We start from the raw sequence: 25,846 nt of genomic DNA on the forward strand, positions 1-25,846 counted from the left end.
CAAATATGTGCAAGAAAAACAACCACACTGTCAAACTTTCTTAGGCAGTGCTGTGGGGAAATGATTTGGGTAGATTACTTGTTGATTTGTAGGTTACAAAGCTGCTGGCTTTAAAGCCAGAGAGTATAACTTTAAAAAGAAGGCATATAGATATAGATTTAGAGATAAAGAGAGATAGATAGGTTAATATAGAGGTATAGATATAGATTCCAATTCTCAAAACACATGAGAGGCAATTTAAAATGAAACATAATAAACCTAAAAGCAAATGGATAGAAAATAGATAGGATGAACGAATAGATAATAAGGGCAAAAGTATACCATAAATGCTATCTGTGTTCTTACTGGAGCTCAGGGAGGAAAAAATGGAAGTAATCCAAAATAACCAACTACAATTACTTCATGTAACATGGAAATAAACAAAGAATACTACATCTGTATACGTTTTGTCTCTTATAGAATAAGGAACACTGAGAGAGTTTATGATAAAGGGTCTATTTAATCATGAAAATCATATGGTTATATCAACCTGGATTTGTTTACCAAATACCCAAATGGATGAAGCGGGTCAACTGTATGGCGATGAGTGGTAACTAGACCTTTGGTGGTGATCACTTTGTAGTGTATAAAGATGTAGAATTACAATGTTGTACACCTGAAACTTATATAATGTTACACACCAATTTTACCTCAATTTTTTGAAAAGTATATGACATTTGAAAAAAAGTCACACTTAGGATAAATAAATGTATTATCACTTTACTCAATTTTTACTATCTGTAAATTATGACTGAAGATGTAAGAAATCCTAGATAAATGTTTTATCATCTGACCCTGAGACATTCCCCATATGCACATAAAAATAAAATAATAAAATAACACACCATTTAGTGAGCATTTACCATGTGCTAAGCTTTGTATTATACCCTTTTAAAATTCATTAGTTCATTTACTCCTCAAAATAATTTAATTAGATTGCTATAATTATTAGTATTTCCATTTTTTATTGAAGGAAACTAGAGCTAGCTGATAGAAGTGAAGAATAGTACCCAAGGTCAAGTTAGTAAATGCAGAGACATGATTTGTACCCAGGCAGTCTGTCTCTAAGTGGGAGCTGATTACATTACACTCTACTGCTTCACCCAACACATAAAATTTAACTATCCTTACCCCTTACTCTGTTTTTCCTTTCCTACTTAATTATAATTTTCACATATTCCCTAAAACTAAAACACCCTTTTCTAAGTCATTAGAATTTGATATATACCACTGTGCCCCTTAGGATTTTTTGGTTGTCTATACCTAAAATCTGCTTTAGGTAGTTTAAGCCAAAAAAAGAAGACTATATTTGGATACAAGAGTATCTCACAAAACATAAAATTGCAAAACTCTCCTGATGAAAAGCCATGAGTAACCCAGGCAGCTTTTTTATCTACATTTGCCTCAATCTTCTCTCTCTTTAGACTGGCTTTTTCTGCTTTTAATATAATTGGCAGGTGGAAAATGGCCACCCCACAACACCCAGGTTTCATTTTTTTTTTCTACTGAAACAACCTAGAATGAAATGTTATCTCTTGTCCCAGATTTCTAAGACAGAACCTGCTTTTCCTGGGTTGGGTGAGTTTTCTCAGTCAGATTCAGAATCTGACCCCAGAATTGGGGTCAGAGTCAGATGGTGCAAGTATAGTTTCAAGGGCCCACACCTATGCACCTGTGAATTGGGGGGCAGATACCCTCAAAAGTATACACCACAGTCATATTTATTCCCGAATTTATGATAAATATTTGCCTCTTGTAGAAAAGAATCCTATAACTAAGGAACATAAAAACTATAGGGAACTCAATCCTAAGAGGTTGTACATGAAGGCAATCAGAGTATGCTATCCCAAAATATGCTACTTTACTCAATTTTTAAAGATTATTTTGAGCTGAAGGCAATTAAGAAAAAGCAAGTGCAGAAAGAGCTCTTTGTCCTCCACTATCTGTCTAAAAGCAGGACATAAACTTCCCTTCCTGAATGCGTTCCTCCTCCCTTCTCCTGAAGAACAACCCTTATCACTGGAGACAGAAAGTTGACACAAAGATGCAAAAACAAACCTTACTAAAATAAGTCCTATCAGCCATTAGTTTCCCCCACATACTTACCTTCCCACAACTAACACCCCTAGAAGTCAAATCCATTTTCCTTTGGTCACTTCTCTACAATATACTGCCCTTTGTTAAAATGGTATATAAGCCCATGAGTCTAACTGCTTCTTTGAGTCTTCACTTCCTATCTATGAAAGCCTTCATGGACATAAACTGTTAACATCAAATAAAATGTGTACACCTTTTCTTCTATTAATGTTTTTTGGCCAGTTTAATTCATAGACCTCATATATTGAACATAAGAAGATAGAAGAAAAATTTTTTCTCTTTTACATAAATTATAAGTATGGATAGATAGATGATAGATAGATATAGAAATATACAGATATTTGGAGCTACATCTTCAAATGTTGATGTTGAAATGTTAACCACTGATCCAATCTGCAAATCTTGAATAGATACTAATGTTTTCAGGATCAATCCTGCGTAATGTTCTGGAGACTAGGTTAGTAAAATTTAAATAGATATTAGAAATTCTGAGAGACTAAAAAAAGAAATATACCATTCTGTCTTATCAAAGACTACTGAATCAAAGTATAACCATGCATAGGATATAACACAATTTTTGTTTTTGTTGTTATTAAAGCAACTCAAAAGAGGTAACACTAAAATACCCTGGTCTAAAGAAAACAAAAAAGTGCAATGCAGTTAGGGTGTTCCGATCTTGACTGAGTTATATAAAAATCCAAATAAACTTCCATAATGGAGGACTATGACAGCAGAGTTTCACATCTCTGTTCATATTCAATTGTAAGTGTGTGACTAGAGGAGGATCTTTTTCAAGCTATTTCTCTATAGTCCCTGATACCCAGAGTGCATGCAATATTAATGTTCTAGCTTTGTGAGTATACGGCATACACCAAATCCTCACTAAAAGAAAAGCTCCTCAATTCCTAATCATTTCAATAGGCTCTAATGTAATATTTCCTACATTGGAAATCACTGCACTTTATTTAAGGAAATCAGTCTGGCCGAGTGAGCTCTGTGGAGTGCAGCCTGCACAGACGTCAGTTCAAAGGATCAGATGTCAAAGTGCTCCCTCTAATGTCCCTTAATCATCACTCCGATTAGTGCTTGAATAGGACTGTGATTAAAAACGCTGCTGCCATTGTCTACCTATTCAGGCGCCTAGCATTCTACGTGGGTTCCACCGATTAGTGTTTGAATAGGGGAGCGATTAGAAAGACAGCTGCCATTGTATGCCCATTCGGAAAACAGCAAAACTCGCATATTTATTTGTTATGAGCACCAAATAAATGTTTTGCAAAGGTAAAATATACCATTAGGCTCTAAAGACAATTTAGCTGATTTCTTTAGTTCAGAGCACTCTATTTTCCCATATGCAAAGTTATTTCTTATTTGCAAATACAGTAATATGCTTCATTAATATCTTTTAAAATATACATATCCTGTTTTTATAGACATAGTCTTAACACATCTGCTTTATTATATACTACTTATTGACCTACAATACATCATATAATTCCAGTTTAGTATTTATGACTATGCAAAGAATTTCTATATAAACAAACCAAATCAGTTTGGTTTCAGATCTTTTGGATTCCCTTCTCAATATTCCTGGACTAATATGTAATCTATATGAACAACTTCTCCAAAGAGAAACTTCCTTGTCAAATGGTTAGAGGAAATGTTTCACTCTCGGCCATTTTAAGGGAAGAGAAACATTTCAGGTTAGCACTTAGTTCCCTACAGGGGCTCACACAACAGAGCATTGGCCAGGGCGAGATCCCCATGACAACGAAGAGCTATAGACTGGTGAAACTGGGCAGGACCAAGGTGTCACGTTGAAGCTTTTTGGAGAGTGCAAAGTATGGTAAAAAAATTCACAGGAAGATAATTCATTCCAACTTCATGCATATATTAGGCAGTGCTCAGAAAATCTGGTACCTCTGTTGTTTCCCTCTCTCTCTCTCTCTCTCTCACACACACACACACACACACACACACACACACACACAACTTGCTGCTAAGAAATTTCTGGGCAATACAGGAAATGTCTGCTCTGTTTTCCATTACCGTCCTTAATATCTTCCTGTTTATTACCCTTCCACATTCTTTCCATATTTAGTTACTCTGTTCTGTACCCACTATCATTATGGACCTACATATGTAGTAACAGAAACAGACCTGGGAGCATCAACCCATCAATGCTAAACAATGACAGTTATAGAGGATTATATATATGCCAGGAAGTGTTTTAAGTACAGTATGCAAATTGACTCATTTAATCCTAACAACAACTATATCAGGTAGATGCTATTATTACCCTCATTTTACAGAAGAGGAAATGGAGGCAGGAAGAGATTAAGGAATTTACTCAAGGGCACATAGGTAGTAAATGGCAGAACCAATAATTGAACCCAATTAGTATATCTCTGTAACTCACCCTTAAACCAACCTTTCTGCTGATAAGTCATCCCTTCAGGTTCCACTGTCTTCTTTCATAAAAAGCCAACCTCAAAGATAAGGCAGCTAGCTTTAAAGGGAAAGATTTCTTTCTTTTGCTAATAAAGCTAACTGAAACACACCTTACTCAGAGGAAAGTTTTTTCCAGTTCAATTTAAACCCTGACTAGATAACTACACTCCATTCTAATTAACAGTAAAGTTGGTTAAAAACAACAACAACAACAACAAGAACTGCCACTTAACTACTATAAAATTTCACTCCCACTTAACTATTATAAAATTTCAAACTAAAGAAGAGCAAAATGAAAGTAACAGGGCTGATGGCTGACAATTACAAATGAGTTTAATTTGTGTGTCACATGGATGTGGAGAAAGTTGTGATCATTCTGAAATCAATAATTAAAGCAAAGCTTTCTTGTAACAGCCTCAGGAAATCAAGAGTTAACACTTTTCTTCTTTTTAGTCAATTAACATTTTATTACATAGTTTGCCTGGAGAATAAATCTCTGACAATACTATTCTAATTCTATGTGTGGAATAAAGTGCCAAGAAAACACATACTTTCAAAGACAGAACCTAATATATGGCAAAATTTCAAATTCTAGCAGGTAGCAGAGTGTGCTTTCTTAATGAGATGGCATGCACTTCTCTCAGTGAAAGAATCAGAATACAGAACTTTTCAATAAATGTAATTATTAATATCCTTACTGTTATTGTTACTTGTACTACTCCCCTCTGATCTCTTCTGTCTTATCACTTGGTACTTCCCCCATATTCTACACAGCCATGCAGCACTAAAACTGTTAAAGTATCAATATCGTTAGTTCAATATCGTCCCTCATCTTAAGTGTCTGCAATATACAGTCTGTACTCTGGTGGGATCCTTCTTCTTCCTTCCTTCCTTCATCTACATTTTCAACTTAAATTCTGTTTTCTCAAGAGAGAAAACAGAATTTTCTGTTTTCTAACCCTAAATCCTGAGACTAGGTTACATACTTCAGCTATAAGTCCCATGGATGGCAATACTCACAACACTTGGTTGTGAATGAGTTTAATGCCTGTTCAAATGACTGTAAGCTGTCAGGGCAGGAAAAGCATCTGTCCCTTTCCCCACTTTTCACAGTGGTTGGCACATATTTGGCCTTCCATTAATATTTGGTAATTAATTAAACTGTACAACTCAGATTTCAAGCAAATATACTATGAGTTATTTAGTAAAATAATTTATCTATAGTAGTGTTGAGGCAGGAGGTAGATGGGCCCCCCCCCCCAGGGTAAGCAATTGGAGTTTGTCCCCTGTGGATACTCCAAGATGAGAATAGCAGGACAATCGAGAGAGGAGGCTGGGCCCTGCCCAGATAGAAGATAAGAGACCATATATTTCTCATTCTTGAAGTCAAGGAGACCTTCCCGACCAGAAAGCTCCTTGGAGGTCAAAAGGGGAGTTATGTCAAGCTACCCATAGGTCTCTTCGGTGGAATCCATCTTGGCTGAGAGATGCGTGCACACACGGGAGGATCCTGAGATATACCAAATATGGACTCTGAGCCAGGCAAATCAAAATGATTGGCCAAAGGAAACCTGGAAGAAATGCCCCATAAAAGCGATTTAAACTACCACGAGGGTGCAACCCTCTCTCTGAGTCCGCCCATGTGTCTATCCACACGTACTGTACTCTTTTTTTTCTCCTAATAAACACTTCACTTGTGTCACTACTTTCCGTCTTTGTGGGAACTCTTTTCTGCAAAGCCGAAGGGCCAAGGCCTTGTCACTGACTACTGGTCTAGTGGCTAGAATTCGGTGCTCTCACTGCCATGACCCAACCTTAATCTCTGGCCAGGAACAGAAACCCTGCTTCAAGCCGCTGCAGGCCGAGGCCAACCAAGATCAGTGTTGTATAAATATGGAAAAACGTGATGCAATATATTAATTATCTAAGAGAGGTCAATGCTACAAAAAGTACCTTATTTCTAGCCATTGGATCAATGCCCAAAAATGTTCAGAAGATGCTCTTTGGAGTTCATAATTCATATACAGACAATGGAAACCAATCAATGATTTCATATTTTAAGTACAGAGTCTACTTTGTATTCTTAAAGAAATTGAGATTGCCCAAAATTCTCCTTTAGAAATTCGTAACTAGACTTTAAGACTTCTACCAAAAATGCCCTTCACATAAGCAGTATGCTACTCTATTAAAATAAATACTGGTTATGTGTCAAAATTCATATGACTGAAGACCCCATCCCAATTTCAAAATTACACCGTTTACATATGTCTAAATGACCATGCAGCAAGAGTTCAGGCTCAGAATCCCTGTTCTTCTTAAAGTTGTATATTCTGACAACAGGATTTTTAGGCAGTCACATTTCACAGTACATTTTAACTCTGTAAAATTTTCCCTCTGCTGAACTTTTAAACTTGCATTTTCTTTAAAGGATTAGTTTTTTCTAGTTAATGTCTATCCTAACACACACATAAAGTTAATTACTAAATTTATACAGTAATAACTTCTAACCTTTGTTAGAAGTATGGAAGAGATTGTCCAATAAAGATCACTTAAAATATACCTATTTAAAAACAAACTTATTTTTCTAATCCATTACAATGTTCTCAACAAATGCAGCAGGATAACTATTCTTAAAATATAAATGGTAAAACCATACCAGATTAATGATTCCAAAAAATCCGATAATATATGCAGTAGCATTACTGGGAAATTAATGTAAGGACCAGGGAAGCCCACCCAGTGAGCCAGCTAGGATTTCTGGGGCCACCTGTGCCATCCAAATCCATCTGAGTCCCTGCTGCAGGTTGGCAGTTGCTACCCAAGTTTAAACACTCATGGGGACATTGCTGGGTCCCAAGGCATGCTGGTACCTCCGGCACAGTGCAAGCCTTTGGTTGGCAGCAGTTTTCAGGGTCAGTACTATGGTGACGTAAGTGAGGTGTCTATGTCACAAAATTTAAGGAGACACTCACTCTCAGAGTCCTGCAATTACTATCTCAGCTTCCCAACACAGGGTTCTGAATGGCTTTGCCTGGCCTAGCCCTTCTTTCTTAGTCTCTCTGACCCAAAGTAGGAACTTACCCTACCCTAACTTCCCACCCCAAGAGACCTCATTTGATACTCTGCTGGATGAAGGATGGGAGATAATCACCGATTCTGTTAAATCCAAATTCAAAATCAGACTCTGTGGGATAGGGGATGTTTTACTGTAATTTTTGTATCCTTCCTCCTAAAGTTTACACATGTCAGGCAGCTAGGACACTGGTTTTCATTTCTTAAAGAGAAGAATGTAAGTGCAGAAAGCAGCGACACAAAGATTTTCTGTGAGACTTCGGATTTCAGAAGTCAAGTTTTCAAGGAAACTGGAAGAACTTGGGTGATTGACAGTGTGGATTTAGGAGGATATGTGTGATGAGTTAAAAGCAAATTTTATCCTCCACTCTTACCTTCCCATCTAAACTATATAAATATTTTAAGAATGGAAAAACAAAATGAGGATCAAAAGGAAAGGGAAGGGTCCAGGAATAATGGTCGATCCAGAGAAAGCAGCTCAGTTCCTCAGGCTGGAGACAGGGGGAATGACAAACCCTAGCCAGGTGCGTGGAAATCATGAGCTTGGAGAACCTGTCACCCACTACTAACTAGATGAAGCCCTGGGAAAAGGTGACTAAACCGTGAAGTTCCCCAAGCCCCTGTATTGAGAAGAACATTAGAATGATTGTCATGTGTTCGAGAGTGACTTCAAAGTAGAAGAGAGGTGAGGGACAGGAAGGGACCAGGTGAATGGGAATGAAGGATGACTCCACATTCCCCGTGATGGTTATTAGAAGAAAGATGTCATGAAGAATCAGCAGGGCTCAGCTCATCTATCACACTTGCCACCAAATCCCCAGAAACTCAGATATTAGCTCAGAGAAATAAGGGGGAGTGGGGGGACAAACAGGGAAAACAGAATTCTGAAAGTGACAGTGACTAAACTTCTACTCTTAGAGAAGTTCAAAATAAAAATTAAGTTCAGTTATAGGAAAATAAAGGAGGTTTTATTTCCTGCATGCCTGAGTTTCTAGTCTGATATTTGTATTATGTATACAAACCATGTATTTTTCAACTATTGAAGAAGGCATTAAGCTGTAAAGAATCTTGGTTTTGGTTATTTTTTTAATTCCAGAAACTCCTTCAGGCATTGAGTCTATTTTTGGAAGAAAGCTATTGTCAGCAATCAGGAAAGAAAGCTCAAGCTTGAGAAGTTGTTTTAAACTGTGGTGTAAGAAAAGGCCAGGGCAGAATAGGATTGCTTTCTTACTGTGAATCTGGTCAAAAGCTCATTTAATTTTGGAGCTTAAAAATAAAAATTCATATTGTGAATTTGATATGTACCAATATTGGGACCTGCATTCTATGTCAAGTTTAACAGAGCCAAGTAGCTGGGCAACCCTCTGAATGAGACTGGTTGACTAATAACTTTATTAACTACGTGGATTTCATCTCTTAATAGTCATGTAAAATTGAGAGGGAAAAATGGACTCAGCAGATAAGGCAAGCTAGAAGGATAATTTCCGAAGTAGAAAAAATAGCCACATTCGGTATTCCGGTATTAGAGGAAAAGCACACTGATCTCTCCTTCTTTGTAGGAACTCTCCCACTACGCTCCTCTGGTTCTCATCTCACCCATCACAGCACTTCTTGGCTGAATTCTCATCTCTGCCTGCCCTTGCCTGGTGCTCAGTGCCAAGCTGAGCCACAGTGGAGCCTGAGGCAAAAGGAAAGAAGTGTGCTTCCATATACACATTTTATATTTTTTTGTATTATTTATATATTTTGTATGATTTATATTTTTGTATTATTTACCTTGATTATTGAGTCTTTTGGTGCCTCCTTTACACTTTTCACCTGAGGCCAGTGTCTAACTCCTCTCTCCCTAATCCCTGCCCAAAGTCTAACCTCCATACTCTTCCCACTCCACACACCCTTCCTGGGTAACTCTGCCCACAGGCTTTTAATTACCCACATATATTCTGATTATTCAAAACTCTTCATCTGCATTCCTGACCCCGTTACTGAGCTTCAACCTTTAAACTAAACAGGATGACCCACAGGTACAAGAAACTCAAAAGATCCCAAATTGAATTCACGAGTTCTCTCAATTTATCCAAGAACAATTAAGCATACACATAAAGTCAACTCCCAAGTCATATTTATTTTACCTCTTGTTATGGACTAAATGTTTGTGTCCCGTCAAAGTTCACATGCTGAAATCCTAACTCTCATTGTGATGGTATTAGGAGGTAAGGCCTTTGCGAGGCTTTTAGGTTATGAGGGTGGAGCCCTCATGAATGGGATTAGTGCTTATAAAAGAGGCTCCAGAGAGCTCTCTCATCCCTTCTGCCATGTGAGGGCACAGCAAAAAGCCATCTATGAATGAGGAAGCAGGCCCTCACCAGATACTAAATCTTCCGGTGCCTCGATCTTGGACTTCCCAGCCTCCAAAAGTATAAGAAGTAAATGTTTGTTGTTTAAGCCACCCAGTCTGTGATATTTTTGTTATAGCAGCCCAAACAGACTAAGACACCTCCTAAATATATTCAAGCTTATCCTCTCTCCTACATGCCCCCTGCCCCTGGTCTCCATGATTTGTCTTCCAGCCTTGCACATCAGTTCCAGAGACCTGGCCTCCCATCTTTCTCCTTGAACCCATCTTCCATACTGAAAGTTAGACTGATTCATCTCAAGGCAAATCTGACCAACTCATACTGATAATTAAAATTCCTTCAGCGTTCATCCTTTGAAAGAGGACTATACGTTGGTATTTCTTTCTTCTTCTAAAGAATGTGAGACCTTCGTGGCAGGGCCTACATCATGTTCATTTTTATTCCAGAGTGCTAAGCGGCACAATGCCTGGCCCATTGTAAACAGGCAATAAATGTAGAAACAAAGTAGTGACTAAGATTGTGAAGCTCACCCAGGGGAAAAAAAAATGATTACCAAAACCTATATATTACTTTAGTCACCTCCTAGAAGAAAAAAGGTCAGTGATTTATTTTTATTTACTTATTTTAAATAGTCTACTTAAAGAGCTCTGGTACCAGACTGCATGGATTCAGCCTCTAGTTCTACCATTTAGTTGTGGACTCTTAGACAGGTTTCTTAAGCTTCCCTCATCTGTGAATGGAGATAAAATATAATACCTACCTCACAGGGTGGTTCTGAGGCTAAAAAGAATGACTTCATAGAAAGCACTTTGAAATATAACTGCAGTCAGCAAATTCTTAATATACACTATGGTTTATTTTTATTTGTATTATTTTACTTTGAGCACCTACTACGTGCCATGTGTTTAAAACAAATTAGCTAAAATTCTCAAAACATGTCAAATAATTGGCTGTCTTTAATTGCCTTTCCTTTTTATTTTCACCCAGGATAAGTTTTCTGATTTGTAACATTTTCTGCTCTTTAAAAATTGCTAACGGAAAATGAGCACAAAATATTTATGTAATTAAGACAGTTCAACATTTTCAAAAATGGCAAAAATAAACAGCAGTTATGGAACACCTGCTTAAAAGATACTGGAAATAACTTCTTCGTGCTTCATTAACCAGTAAAAACACATTTGCCAGTTTAAATTCCCTACTGAATTCAGAATTTCTAATTATTACTAGAATGGTATTAACTTGGCAAGGAAAGAAATTCCTGGGTAAAAAATTTCAGAATTGCCGTTCTTAGGGTACTTCTACAGGCCAAAATAGATGCCTATTTTCTAAAAAGCCTATAAACAAATATTTGTTTATTAAAAGTAAATGTGATGTAATTTAATAGACAATTTTAGACTACTTATTTTGCATATTTTATTCACCTTTGAGTGGCATTCAATACAGTGCCTGACATACGGTTGCTTCAAGGACCAAAGTGGAAAGAGAGAGACACAGAGAGGACTCTACCCTAATAAACCCAAACCACAGCCCCATGCAGATATGCTAAGAATGATAAGGCAGTAATTATCTGAGTCAAACCAAAACAGAGAATTGTAAAGCCAAAGCAAAATCATTAGAAAATAAAACAAAATAAACACAAATAAGTAAAGCCTTTCTATTTGGTAGTTGGGGAGTTGGATCAAAATGAGCTCTTTGGCTGCCTTCAGAAATGATGTAAGATTACTGGTCACAAATGTGACCACCACTACAGTCTACATTTTCCTTAACTTTAACGTATCTATTTTCTAATCATCTTATTCGTGTTTTTTAAGGAGGCCAGGTAATACACTGGAAAGGACACACTAGATTCAGATAACCAGAATTCTAGATACGGCTCCAACACTAAGTAATTTCAATGAGTTTAAGTAAATAATTTAACATTTTCAGCATAGTCAGTAAAATGAGGAAACAGATCAGTACAATGAGGAAACAAATCTGGGTTGTCCGTTCACATCATGGTAAAAATCAAATGGAATATGCAAAGGTACTCTAGAAACTGTATAGCACTATACAAGAAAATATGTGATCCTTATGTCTAGTATGTAAGGACTATGTAAAAGAGGGGTCATATTCATTCAACAGATCTTTAGTAAGCACCAAGGGTTCATGAAGCTGGGGACATAGCTTAAGAAACAAAACATATGACGAATAAAACAGAAATCCCTGCCCTCCTGGATTTTATATACTAGTGGAAAAAAAATGACAATAAACAAATCAGTGAGTAAAAAAAAACAGAGTATATCAGTGATGAGTGCTATAAAGAAAATTAAGCAAAGAAGTCTAAAGAGAGCTTGGTAGGGTGGCAGGTTAGAGTTTTAAATAGGGTGGCTGGAGAAGACCTTGCTGAGGTGACAACTGTACAAAGGAAGTTATGCAAACTCCAAGTAAGCTGGAAAACCACTGAAAGATTCTGAGCACAGGAATATTAAAAGGATTCCTCAGATGAATTATTATGAAGAGACTCTACCAGGAAAGGGCATAAGCATGGAAACCATTACAAAGCAACTGAAATAATCCAGATGAAAGATAATGGTGATGGCTTAGAAAGGTTGGTAGTGGTAGAAGTGGTGAGAAATAATCAGATTCTAGATATATTTGAAGCCAAAAGGATCTTCTACTTAGGTATGGAAGGTGAGAGAAATAACAAAATCGAGGACTCAGTATTTTGCTCTCAGAGAAAGGGTGGATGGACATGACTCCAGGAATAATACATTTTGGAGGTAAGATCATAATTTGGATTTTCAGTATGTGTACACTGAAATGGCGATTAGACATTCAAGTGGAGGTATTCATTAGGCACTTGGTTATAGAGGACTAGAATTTAAGAAAGTGGTCCAGGCAAGAGATATAAATGCAGGAGCCATCTGTCTATATATGGTATTTAAAATGAGGAGACAAAATGTGATCACCAACTTAGTGAGTCTCTAAAGAGAGAAAGAAAGATCTGAGCCCTGGGCACTCTGATATTTAAGGGTGAGAAGATGAGGAATAACCAACAAATATGCTGAGTGAGAAGGAGATACCAATAAGGAAAGAAGAACACCAGGGAGTCTGATATCCTGGAAGTCAAGTGAAAAAAATATTTCAGGAAGAAGAGAGTGACTGCCTATGTCAAGTACTGCTGATACAGGCCAAGATTTGGCTCTTAATTTAGCAATTTAAAGTTCGTTTTCCCTAAAAGCAAAATTTGAAACAGGGATTTGGGTTCACGTGATTATGGAGTGAGTGCTCTTCAGGAAACACCAATACAGGAGGGGTGAAGCAGGGTAGGGAAAAAAAAAATGCTGAGCAAGCATTTGTCAGTGATAGCGTCTCGTCTTAGTCAAAGCTACAGGGCAAGGATCTGGAACACAACTGCCCATAGGAGCTGTCCTTACCTTGAGGCAAGCGGGCTGGCTTCTTCTAAGATACTGTCTTTCTTTTTAGTTCTCAGGAGGTTAATTATGATACGTCTTGCTATGGATTCCTTTGTGTTTCACAGAGGCTTTTGAATCTGTAGATTTATGTCTCTTGTTAAATTTGGGAAGTTTTTAGCTATTATTTCCTTTTGGGGTATTTTTCAGCCTCACCCCGGGTCTTCTCTTCTTGATAGGGGTAGAAGTTCAGTGGTCTCACCACTGACACCAGAGAGGGTGACTGGGGATGTGGGCTGCCTTGGTTACCGGCTAGCTAGTGGGTATGAAAGTCCTGACTCCCTACTCTTTCACCCAGCAGAAGGATTGGAGCATCTCATCCTCTCATCACAAGATGGAAGTCTAGGCTCCCACTCGGCCTTTATGAATGCATTGGGATAAGGTCACAATTTTTTTTTGTTGTGTTTGGCTAGATTAAAGCAGTTACTGTCGAAAAGTCTTCTGTTGCTAGACTGTTCCTTTCCTGGTATTTTGGCTAGAGAGAGCAGACTTTGTTGAGATCTGTGTATGTGTGTGTGTGTGTGTGTGTGTGTGTGTGTGTGTGTGTGTGTGTGTGTGTGTGTGTGTGTGTGTGTGTGTGTGTGCATGTGCGTGTGTGTGTGTATCAGTTAGCATTTCTGGTTTTCCAATTTCTTCAGCTCCAAGGCAGATAAAAGAAAACCCAGGGAACTCATCACTGTGTCATGTTTCAGGTCCATATCCCTAGCTGGTTGGCCTTCTCTTCACCTTTCAGAATCTTCTTATGTTTGTTTTACCTGTAAGGCTTGTTAGTTTAGATGAGTGATTATAAAACTCAAGTATGAAAACTTATCAATTAAAAAATAAATCATATCTTGTGGTGATACTTTTATTCAATTCTTCATGCACAAAGAGAATAATAATGAAAAGGAAAAAAAATGCATTCTTTAATGACACTGAGGATAACTTTCAACTCTAGCTCCATATTCCCCCTTGGGAATGTTATTTCACTGTTCTTTGTTAATCCAGTGTATCACATAGAGTTTTCAAAATGGTTTACATCCAGAGCAATATATCTGCTGTTATAAATTGAGATTATTTTAACATATATTTAAAGCTTTTATTTTTCCTCTAACACTTGCTCATTATAGAAAATTTGAAATATACGAAAGTGCTAAGAAAACAAATATTAATTACTATTAACATTTCATTCTTTTTTTCTTTGTGAATATGTATATAAGTGTAATTCAGTAGGTTTTTTCCCCCACATTTTTCTCTACAAATAAATAATTTGGGGATGATCTTCTTTCTATTTAATTATTTACCTACATTCCTAATTCTTTCCTTAGGATAGTTTACTAGGAGATGAATTACTGGGTGTAAGTGTTTGATAATTTAAAGGTATTATTATGGACTGAACTGTATGTATATCCCCTCAAATTAATTTATTGAAGTCCTAACCCCCAGTAACTCAGAATGTAACTGTATTCGGAGACATTTGGAGACAGCCTTTAAAAAGGTAATTAAAATGAGGTCATCAGAGTGGATCTTATCTGAGATATTGGTGTCATTGTAAGAGGAAATTTGGACAAGTACAGAGTGAAGACCATGTGAAGACACAGAGAAAAGACAGCCAGCTGCAATCCAGAGAGAGGCCTCAGAATAAATCGTCCCTGCTGACACCTTGATCTCAGATTCCTAGCCTCCAGAGCACTGAGAAAATAAACTGTTCTTTAGGCCACCCAGTCTGTGGTACTTCGTTATGGCAGCCCTAGCAAACTAACACAGGTATTAACAAATATTGTCAAAGATATTGCCAAAGATACTGTCAAATTGCTTTTCTAGGAATTTGTGCCAATATATATTTAATGGAGAAAAACACTTCTCACTGTATCTTTGCCAGTTACAAAAAATATGATAATATTGGACTGGCCAAAAAGTTCATCCAAGTTTTCTGTTAACACCTTATGGAAAAACCCGAATGAACTTTTTGGCCAAACCAATATGCACCACTCAGTTTACAGGCTAACATTACGGAATGAAAATGCTAATTTTTATAAAATAACAACAATAACAATAATAATAATAGAGAAAGCCTCTCTTTCTAAATAAACAGTTTAATAATCTATAAAGGGGACCTTAGAGATTTATCTAATTTAATCTAATTTATCTGGATCACATTTAAAATGAGAGAGTTGGACCTGATAATCTTTAAAGGCATTCTAAGTCTGAAAATTACGTGATTCTTTTTTCAGTGTCCTTCAATTGTTCACATCATTATACAGGAACATGACTGATAGTTGATCTATTCCTTGATCTAATTTGGACCACATTAGTGTCCTTCCAGAGACCTCTACTAGAAATGTCATAGTAGAATGCAAAGCTCACAAAGCCGGAGCAAGGAAAACTGAATTTCAAATCTAGATCTGCTAGTAAGTGGCTGTGTTATCATCTCAAGTCATGTTGTTTCTCCGTATTTCTATTTCTCTTTTTTTACTCAAAAAACTTTGCTGGTTGGTCAGTGACAGAAAGATTAAAAATCAGATAAAAACAAATGCACATGAGCACATACCCTCAATTCCTATCCTCAAAGAGTTTATATGTAGGAAAGAAGTGCATAAAAATAAATTAAAATCATTGTATTAAACAGAATATATACACAAGGTACCAAAAGAGCTAATGTTAAATAAGCTAATACTATTAATTAGCTCACTAGTTACTTTGAGAAAATTAATTTTGGGAAATCAGGTAAAAAGGAAATTGCTTTCCCAAATTTAAAGATTTATACCCCCTAAGACAGCATTTTAAAATTGCCTTCAAGGTTGTACTTAATCCTCATTTATGGCCTAACAATCCCAGCCCAGTAATCATTTCATGGGCCCAATTAAATAACATTCTAGCAATCAGTAATCTCAGATTTTTGCACCTGTACCTCACCTGGAACTATGAGATGTTCATATTGAATACCTAATGTTCAAATGTTCCCCCAAAGCATATTTTACAACAGTTTGTATATATTAGTATACCCCTGTTCAACTGAATTATATTTATAACTTTGAAACTCTTCTGTATCATTGTGTCATTACAAAATGATTTTAAGAGGTTTTTATAGATTTTTAAGAAAATAAATTTTGGCACCAAACTAAATTTATATGATTTTAAACTATTTCAACAGATTTTTTAAGCATCAAAGTTAAACACACTTTTGAGATTATTCAAATATAAAATATTTAAAATAAGAAAAAAATCACAGCTGTACTTTACACATATTTAATTATGTTTCTAACTACATATAAAATCTGGTCTTACAGTGTGTAGAATGAGATAATTTTCAGCATAAACTCATGTATCAGTGGTACTTACAAAGCAGTTCTTATCAGGATTTCTTTTCCAATGTTTCTTGGCTAATTTCTTGGCCAAAGTGGAATGGAGAGTTGCATGAGATTGTGTTCGAGGATTTAAAGCCAGGATACTCTGAAGACAGTATAAACAAAATATAAGCAAGTGTAAATATGTTGGCATTTTAAAAAATCAAATTTTATTTTAAGATTCCCCACACATACCCCAAAGACATATATTAAAAATGTTTTTTCCCTTCTACTATTGTAATTCCACAACAAACTTATCTAAAGTAATTATTTACTAGGTGATATCCCAGCTGACTTTATAAAAATATTTATTAATGATAATACAGAGTTCAAAAACATGTGAAATATAACAAATAATTCCTTAAGATAAATTTTATGATTAGTATTCTTACATGAGAATGAAAAGAGAGGCACTTCATTCCAGATTTGATTTAAAGTAGTAATAATACTCTCTACTTTAAGTTTTTAGAGTTTTACCAATTGCTTTCAAACGTATTATTTAATTTAACTTACAAACAGCTACTATTATCCCCAAATCTTGGATGATCAAATAAATTCAGGGTGGTTAAGTAACCTGTTCAAGATCTCACAATTAATATGTGGAAGGGAATGAATCAGAACTCAGTTCTTCTGAGTGTTGGGCTTACATGTGAATTCACCCAAAGATGAAATCAATATATTTTACTGTGACTTTGTGAGGTATAAAGTAGAAGAGAAAACCTTTCTAACCACACATGTAAAGCAGCACCTGAGTAACTGAATAAAGAATTAATTCCAAATCCCTGTCTTAAGCAATGCTTTAAAACATAACCACTAGGAGTCTTCCAGAACAATCACATGAGGACCTCTGCAGATCAACTCCCCAGCAGAACAATATAACTGATAAAAATCAGTAAAACTGAGAATCCTTTGAAATCTCCAGAAATTGTCGTAAAGCCAAAGAGCAAATGAAGAAACATTTATTCAGGAAAAATGTAAAACTTGGTAAGAATGGCGAGGGTCTGTGGCATTTGAAGTGCAGTCTGCCCCCAGCCTCCACGTTCCCAGTTCAGCCTGACGGAAATTCTACCTCAGGTGAGTACAGCCAAGAACACAGAGCTCCCTCTGCCCCCAGCCTCTAGCTGAGGCTGTGGTGTCTCCCAGAGAGAGGCAGGACATGAACATTTCTCATCCCCTCTCCCTACTCTACCAGCTATGCAGCAACTAAATGCCAGAAAGTGCAGCTGAGAAGTCAGGAGCTCCTTTGTTTCACCCAGCCCCCACTCATAGAGCAGAGGCTCTACTTCAGGAGCAAACATACCAGTAACAATGGGGTCCTGATCACCATCATCTCAGCTCACTCATGGTTTAGAGTTAGCAAACCAAGAGAAGCAAACTGAGATCAGAGGTTACTGCCTATACCAGGGCCCTGCTCATAAAAGCAGGAGTGTCACTCTGTGAGAAGCAGGCCACTGTAACCACCCCTAGATCTGGAGCTGTGGCTCAGAGATTTTTCCTAGAGAAAGAGGCAGGCCATAAGAACAGACAGCTCTCCCCAGAAGAAGTGACTGTATTTGAATTAATACATAGGAAGTTCAAGCCTAAGGGTAGTCTCAAAAACAATAAAGATTTTGATGCCAAACAATTAAGACAAAACTGGTAGTTTCATGAGAGCAATAAAGTAAATCATAAGGCAGACAGTTTACCAGAAAGAAATAGCTAACAGCTCCTGTAGGGCCACAAGAAACCACAAAGACTCACCTGAAAACTACCCCTGCAAAGGGGCCCAAATTTAACTGAATCACACTGTGGAGCAATTTATATCCCAGGGCATTGTCAAAAACAGCAGAGCAATCAACTAGCAATCAATAGAGACTAAGAGCTGGCTGTGATACCAACAGAGGTGGATAGTTTAACAAAGAAATCCAAAGAGGAGACACAGAGAGTCCCACTAAAACCACTGTCATCCCAGAGTTACTGGGCACACACCCACGACTTCACCCTACATGAGTGCTATCGGAGGTTCACACCTTGAGGGAAATAAACTTCCCTAAAGTAGTCCACCAAATCACTAAACAAATATGCAAACAACAACAAGTCCCCATCCCTGGGGTGGGGGAGAGGGAAATTAGTATCCTGAATTGCTATATTACCTGAAATGTTCAGCTTTTAATAAAAAAAAAATTATAAGACATTCAAAGAAGCAGGATTATGTGATCCACGCAAGAAAAAAAGCAGATAACAGAAATTGCCTTTCAGAGGTTCCAGGTATAAGATTTAATAAAAACTTCAAAGCAGCCATTATAAGGAAGGTATAGTAACAACATCTCATCAAACAGAGAATATTCATACAGAGATAGAAATTATTTTTAAAATTCTGGAGATAATAAACTACAATAACTGAAATGAAAAATTTGCTAGAGGGGCTCAATAGTATATTTTAACTTGCAGAAGAATCAGCAAATTTTAAGAGAACTCAAGAGAGATTATGCAATCCAACAAACAAAGAGAAAAAATAATTTTTTTTAAAATTAACAGAGCCTTAAAGATATGTGGTACACCACTAAGTACCCCAAAATATTGTAGCAGGATATCAGAAGGAGAGGAAAGAAAGGAGGAGAAAAAAATATAAGGAGTAAAATGACTAAAATTTTGATTTAAAAAAAAGACAGAAAAAACATTAAAATATATATCCAATAAGCTCAAGAAATTTGAAGTAGGATAAACGCAAAAAGATCCACACATAGGCACATTGGTAAAAATGCTAAAAGTCAACACCAAAGAGAAAATCTTGAAAGCAGCAAGAGAAAAATACTCATATGTACAAGGGAACTCCAATAAGTTTAATGGTTGACTTCTCATCAGGAACAATAAATGTCTGAAAGTAGAAGGATAACATTTACAAGGTACTAAAAGAAAAAAATTGTCAACCAAGAATCCTATACTGAAGGCAGAAGAACAAAAGGGAAATAAATTTGAAGTATATTGTAAACCAACTAGACCTAATAGATATCTATAACCACACTCCACCCAACAACAGAATATACATTCTTCTCAAGTGTACACAAAACATTCTCTGTGACAGACCAGATGCTAGGCCATAGAACAAGCCTTAATAAATTTTAAAGGATTAAAATCATACAAAGTAGTTCTCCAACCACAATGGAATCGAAACAGATATCAGTAACAGAAAGAAATCTGGGAAATTCACAAACAGCTTACATGCACATAGTAAACATTGTGCTGAGAGGAGTCAGTTACAAAATAACACATATTGTATGATTCTGTTTATACACAATGTCCAAAATAGGCAAAGCTATAGAGACAGAAAGTAGACTGTGGGTGCCAGGGGCTGGGGGATTAGGGGCAAATGCAACATTACTGCTAAAGGGTATATGGTTTCTTTGGGGATGATGAAAATTGATTGTGGTGATAGCAGCACAGCTATGAATACACTAAAAGCCTTTGAATTCTACACTTTATACAGGTAAATTGTACAGTATGTGAATTATATCTCAATAAGGCTCTTACCAAATAATAATAATAATAATAAACACATATTCTACATTCAGTGGATTTCACTGTATACTGCATTCATTCTAATAAACATCATTGGGATTTATTTTATTATCCCAGTATAAATGAAGATTACCTTTAGTAATTGCTATATATGATATACATGATATTTCTTCAATCTATCAATTTAGATGTCTGTGTTCTGGACAACAAACGAACAATAGAGCTATGAGTTTTAAACAGTGTATTCCTTATGATGAAATAATGCCAAAGCAACCTAGTAATAAGAGCCAACATTAGAAAACATAAGTGGGCTCCCCTGGCGGTGCAGTGGTTAAGAATCCACCTGCCAATGCAGGGGACACGGGTTCGAGCCCTGGTCCGGGAAGATCCCACATGCTGTGGAGCAACTAAGCCTGTGCGCCACAACTACTGAGTCTGCGCTCTAGAGCCCACGAGCCACCACTATTGACCCTGCGTGCCACAACTACTGAAGCCCGTGCACCTAGAACCCATGCTCCGCAACAAGAGAAGCCACCACAATGAGAAGCCCGCTCACCGCAACTAGAGGAAGCCCACTAGCAGCAACGAAGACCCAATACAGCCAAAAATAAATAAATTTATTTAAAAAAAAGAAAGAAAACATAAGTAATCTCATTTTTATACAAAAAAAGTTGAAAACACTTTCTTATTATCCAATAGATGCAGTTTTCTTTTAGTTATTCAACCTGAACCATTACTAATCTCACACATTAATTCAAACTGATAAATAAAAAGATGACATTTTTTAAAGGTAGTTATTGTGGCCAACATTTAAAGGAAAAAAAAAACTGGGTAATATGCAAGAAAGATGGCTGTATTTCATTTAGTTTTTACTTCCACAATCCATATTGTGATAAATGATTGTTTATCTATGTCGGCATAGTAATGTAACTTTGAGAATAAATATTCTGAATGCAACTTATTGGCTGCTTATCACAGTAACTTTTCTTTTACACAGCATAAGTAGAAAGTATAACACAACATGAAATATTGGGTTAACCTTTTGCAAAAAGGCAGTGAGTTGAATTCAATGGATCTTGGCTAAAAATAAATTGGATTGTGGAAAATGGTTACCAAGGATTTGACTTAATAATATCCCAAATGAAAAGTGATATAAAATAAAAATACAAGACATGAGTGGTTGAGAGCTGTTAAAAACAATTTTCCAAAGCAAGACTTTTTAAAACTAAAAGTCAATATCATCAATAACTAAGCAGCTGGCAGAATAATACAGGAGAGTTCTAAATTGTGTTCTTCCTAAGAAATGACCAAAGCCAGGTCCTAAAAGGGTCACAGGGTCTCCTCTCTGGATAAATTGAGCACTATAGGAGGCCCATTAACCCCTTCAGATATAAGGCATATTGCTTATAAAGGGAGATTTTCTCCCATGCAAAGAATTTGGCCTTTGGCTTTCCCATTTTCAGTAACACAATCAAAATGTACTGGTGATTCTAAAGACAAAAAACAGAATTTGAGAAAATTTCATTGTACTAATTTCATTTAGGTTAAGAAATGATAGAATATGATCCAGAGACAGATTTACACATGAGATCAAATCAGAGGCATGCGTTGTCACTGTGCTGTCTGTCAGTGCTATTCTGGGAAGCAGCTGGAACGCCACAACACACAAACTAGAATTGTGCATCTGAGGAGCATCCTTCTGTACTGCCATAGAGAACACAAAGAGGAGCCCGTATTGACTACAATCACAGGCCCTCACTTCACAAATAAAAGCATTAAGTCTTAGCCCAAAAATACTGGAACTGAGTACTGAGAGCTTGAATTCCAATTGCAGAAAACCACTTGGCCAACATATTCTCTTTCTAAAAACACAGCTTTGTTTTATATCACAATATCGATTATTAAAACATAATGCACCATTAAGCTCCCTTCATCCTTTGCATTTTAAATTATAAGCAAATGTTTCCTCTTCAGTACTGGTCATTGCTTACTGACCCATTAACATAATACACATACACTGACATTTTTTATTTACAGGCTGAACTTAATGAATTAGATTTTGTCTTATTTAAATTATGCTTAAATTTTGTCTCTGATAACTTATCCTGAGTTCTCTATAACGGTCTCCTACTTTCCATTGCATCAGGTAAAAAATAAGTAAAATTTAAAACATGCTTTTCTCATTTTTTCATAATTCGGTATAACTATCTTGATTTCAACAAAACATTGTATTGTGCTGCCATTCTTTTCCTCTAGAAATATTCTCAGCTAACAGAAAAACAGAAACAACTATTGCTTAATGCTTTTGCTAAGTATCTCTTGCTTCATCCAGGTAACAATCTAACAAATGTTCATCAATGGAGAACTGAACTTTTCAGTACTCATTTGCTTAACAGTCTCTTGCTTACAGGCCCCAATCTCAGCCAATTACCCTACCCTTTCCTATGTCTATCACTAGTCACAGTATAAGGCAAGTTTAAGTAAGTAACTTAGGAATTTACAAAGGTGTCTTTGGTTCTTGGATAAGCTCAGAACTCCAGCTGGGTTGGGAGCTGAAGAGGAGAGAATGCAGCCTCCATTTTGCACCTTGCACCCACACTTGAGATATAAATAACCTTGAAGTCTGAAAACCTTGGAAAACCATGGTAATCAGTCCGGGTCAAGAAATCTAATTATTCTTAATGCACTTTCATTCTTTGTCCAGGCTCAGATTTCTTTTCCTTTAGGTTGGACTACCTTTCCAAATAACTTATCTTCCATATTTTTCATTTTACTAGCTCTATGCAAAGAACATTTTTTCCTTTATGCACAATGACTAACTCACTGCAGTTAATACATAATTGATGAAGGATGGAGTCTCTAACAGTCCTAAATTTTACAACTTTCATTGTATTAAATATTTACTAAGCAATATGCATAGTGTTTCAGATTAAATTTGGGCTTAGATTTTAGCTCTACTATTTTTGCTGGTTACTTAAATTCTCAGTCCCTCTACTTCTTCAACTGTAAAATGGTCATTAGTAATAGTACCTACCCCATAGGGTTGTTTTGAGGATTAAATAAAATGACATATAAAACTTAGAATGGTGCATGCACAAAGTGCTTAATACATGTTATCAATTAGTATATGATGGGACTAGATTTTAGACTCCACTCAACCCATTTATATTCATATTCTTGTATTGTTAATTTTGAATACATATGTATATATGAATCATACAGGAATATAGAAACAGATGAAGGCAACAGGTGAAAAGATAACTATAAATGAGACTGTAAGTAGAGATGTATCCCAGGTGAAACCAAATCATTGGTCTCTGAACTTATCTTTGCCGTAAGCCTGCAATTTCAAAGGCACATTGCCTGAAAATGCAACATGCTCTTCACAAATTAAAATGGAAGGGTCATGAAATTCAATTACAGATTTTTAAAATCCAGTACATGTATATAGCAATGTAGATATCATTTTATAATACATACAACTCTATATAACTCATGGACCTTTGGTTGCAACATGTTTAGGTGAACTCACATTACATTTCCTTCCCAAGAAAGACAGGGCAAGTCAAAAGTGATGAATTTATAAAACATCAAAAAACTCATCAACTGGAAGTGAATGAACCCCTTCAGAATGCTAGTCACTCTGGGAATTCCATGCCTGGGAAATTTGATCTATTTCTACTGAACCAATAGTTAACACAAATAAAATAGTTTATGTATCTTAAAGCATTGCATTCATCATGTCACTCTCCTATTCAACAAGCAAAGGTCTGACACGTGAAGCTGCTGTCTGCCTTTGCAGGGTCCAGTATGCACTCTCCTTCACTTACAGAATACACACCACACATTAGGCACCTAAGTGCTCCCTAATTGAAAAACGTCTTTTAATGTCTTTCAGAAAAGATTAAGAATTCAAACACAGGATCCATAACTTATACATCTGATATTAATCACCTAATTCTTAATACAGAACAGAGCATACCAAAGGTGGTGACTGATTCTGACTTAGACACTGTATTAGTCAGCTTGGACTGCTATAAAAGAATCTCATAGACATTTCTTTCTCACAGTTCCGAGAAGGCCCTGTCTCTAAATACTATCACATTGAGAGTTAGGGCTTCAACACATAAAATTTAAGGGGGACACAAACATTCAGTCCATAACAGCCATGGAAAGGATTCTACTATCTGTGGAACTATGCAAATGCTGTTAATCCTGGGCATTAACTTAAAAGATATTTTTCTCTTAAGATTGCAGTGGTACTACATTGAGTCTACACTTTTATTTTATCAAGAAGAAACTTCAGAATAAACTAAAGAAATATTACATGGTATAGCTTAAATTTTAATAAATAAAAACAATATTGACAAAGAAACTAATACTAGCCATTAATTATGTATCTTCCTTTATTCCTTTAACCATTTGAATAGCATATATACCTAGTTATGTACTGTTTATATATTTTCATCACAGGAATTGAAAACAAAGTGTCACATGCAAACCCTTATAAAGTATCAGAAATATAAAAAGGGCTTCCCTGGTGGCGCAGTTGTTGAGAATCTGCCTGCCAATGCAGGGGACACGGGTTCGAGCCCTGGTCTGGGAGGATCCCACATGCCGCTGTGCACCTAGGCCCGTGAGCCACAATTACTGAGCTTGCGCATCTGGAGCCTGTGCTCCGCAACAAGAGAGGCCGCTGTAATGAGAGGCCCGCGCACCGCGATGAAGAGTGGCCCCCACTTGCCGCAACTAGAGAGAGCCCTCGCACAGAAACGAAGACCCAACACAGCCATAAATAAATAAATAAATAAATAAATAAATAAATAAATAAATAAATAAATAAATAAATAAATAAATAAACCCAAAGTTTAAAAAAATAAAAAAGATGAGAACCTGTACTATACCCATTTTATTTAAAACTTTCACTACTTTATAAACTATTTTCTATTTAATATATTATTGCAAAGTATCCCTGCATTATATATTTAAATAAAAACCAATATTTGGAAAAGGCATAACTATAAAAATTCATGCTAAAATAGTATCTTACATTCGCAAGAGTTGTATATATATATATGAATATATACACAGAAACTCAAGATAAAATTATGCACAAAGAGAATTAAAGAGAATTATTACATTACCAAAAGATATTCACCAGTTCACTGATAATTAAGAAAATTCATACTCTAGAATTTATACTTTTTTATATTCAAGAAAAATTAATAACTTTACCTCAAAACTTGCTTTACAGAAATTTTTTGGCCTCAAATATCAGCCTTTGAGAGTCTTTTTAAGTAATATGAAAACTATTACAATTTACCTTTAATCTATTAACTTTTGTGTATAAGATACATTGTTTCTCAAAAGAGCTGTGTTTACAAGACAAAGGGTCATTTTAGTTCAAGAGAGGCTAAGTGTATGCCAGCATGCTAAAAATAAAGCAATACTGGAGAGCCAATGGAAAAGCTAGAAAACAAGATTTAAGGGGAAAGAAGAGAGTATGACCTTGGCTGAGTTTAGATTTTTTTTTTTTTAATTAACTAAATTGAGC

General features: G+C 36.2%; 1 protein-coding gene across 1 annotated transcript in view; it reads right to left on the reverse strand.

The window, feature by feature from the left end:
* Positions 1-25,846, reverse strand: part of DPYD (dihydropyrimidine dehydrogenase) — a 796,991-nt gene that overhangs the window by 740,962 nt on the left and 30,183 nt on the right. Inside the window, exon 2 of the mRNA XM_068540384.1 lies at positions 16,790-16,900. Within this exon, the coding sequence (XP_068396485.1) occupies positions 16,790-16,900 (111 nt within the window). The remainder of the gene's footprint in view (positions 1-16,789; positions 16,901-25,846) is intronic.

This window comes from Eschrichtius robustus, chromosome 3 (genome assembly GCF_028021215.1).
Source record: "Eschrichtius robustus isolate mEscRob2 chromosome 3, mEscRob2.pri, whole genome shotgun sequence".
Lineage (NCBI taxonomy): Eukaryota > Metazoa > Chordata > Mammalia > Artiodactyla > Eschrichtiidae > Eschrichtius > Eschrichtius robustus.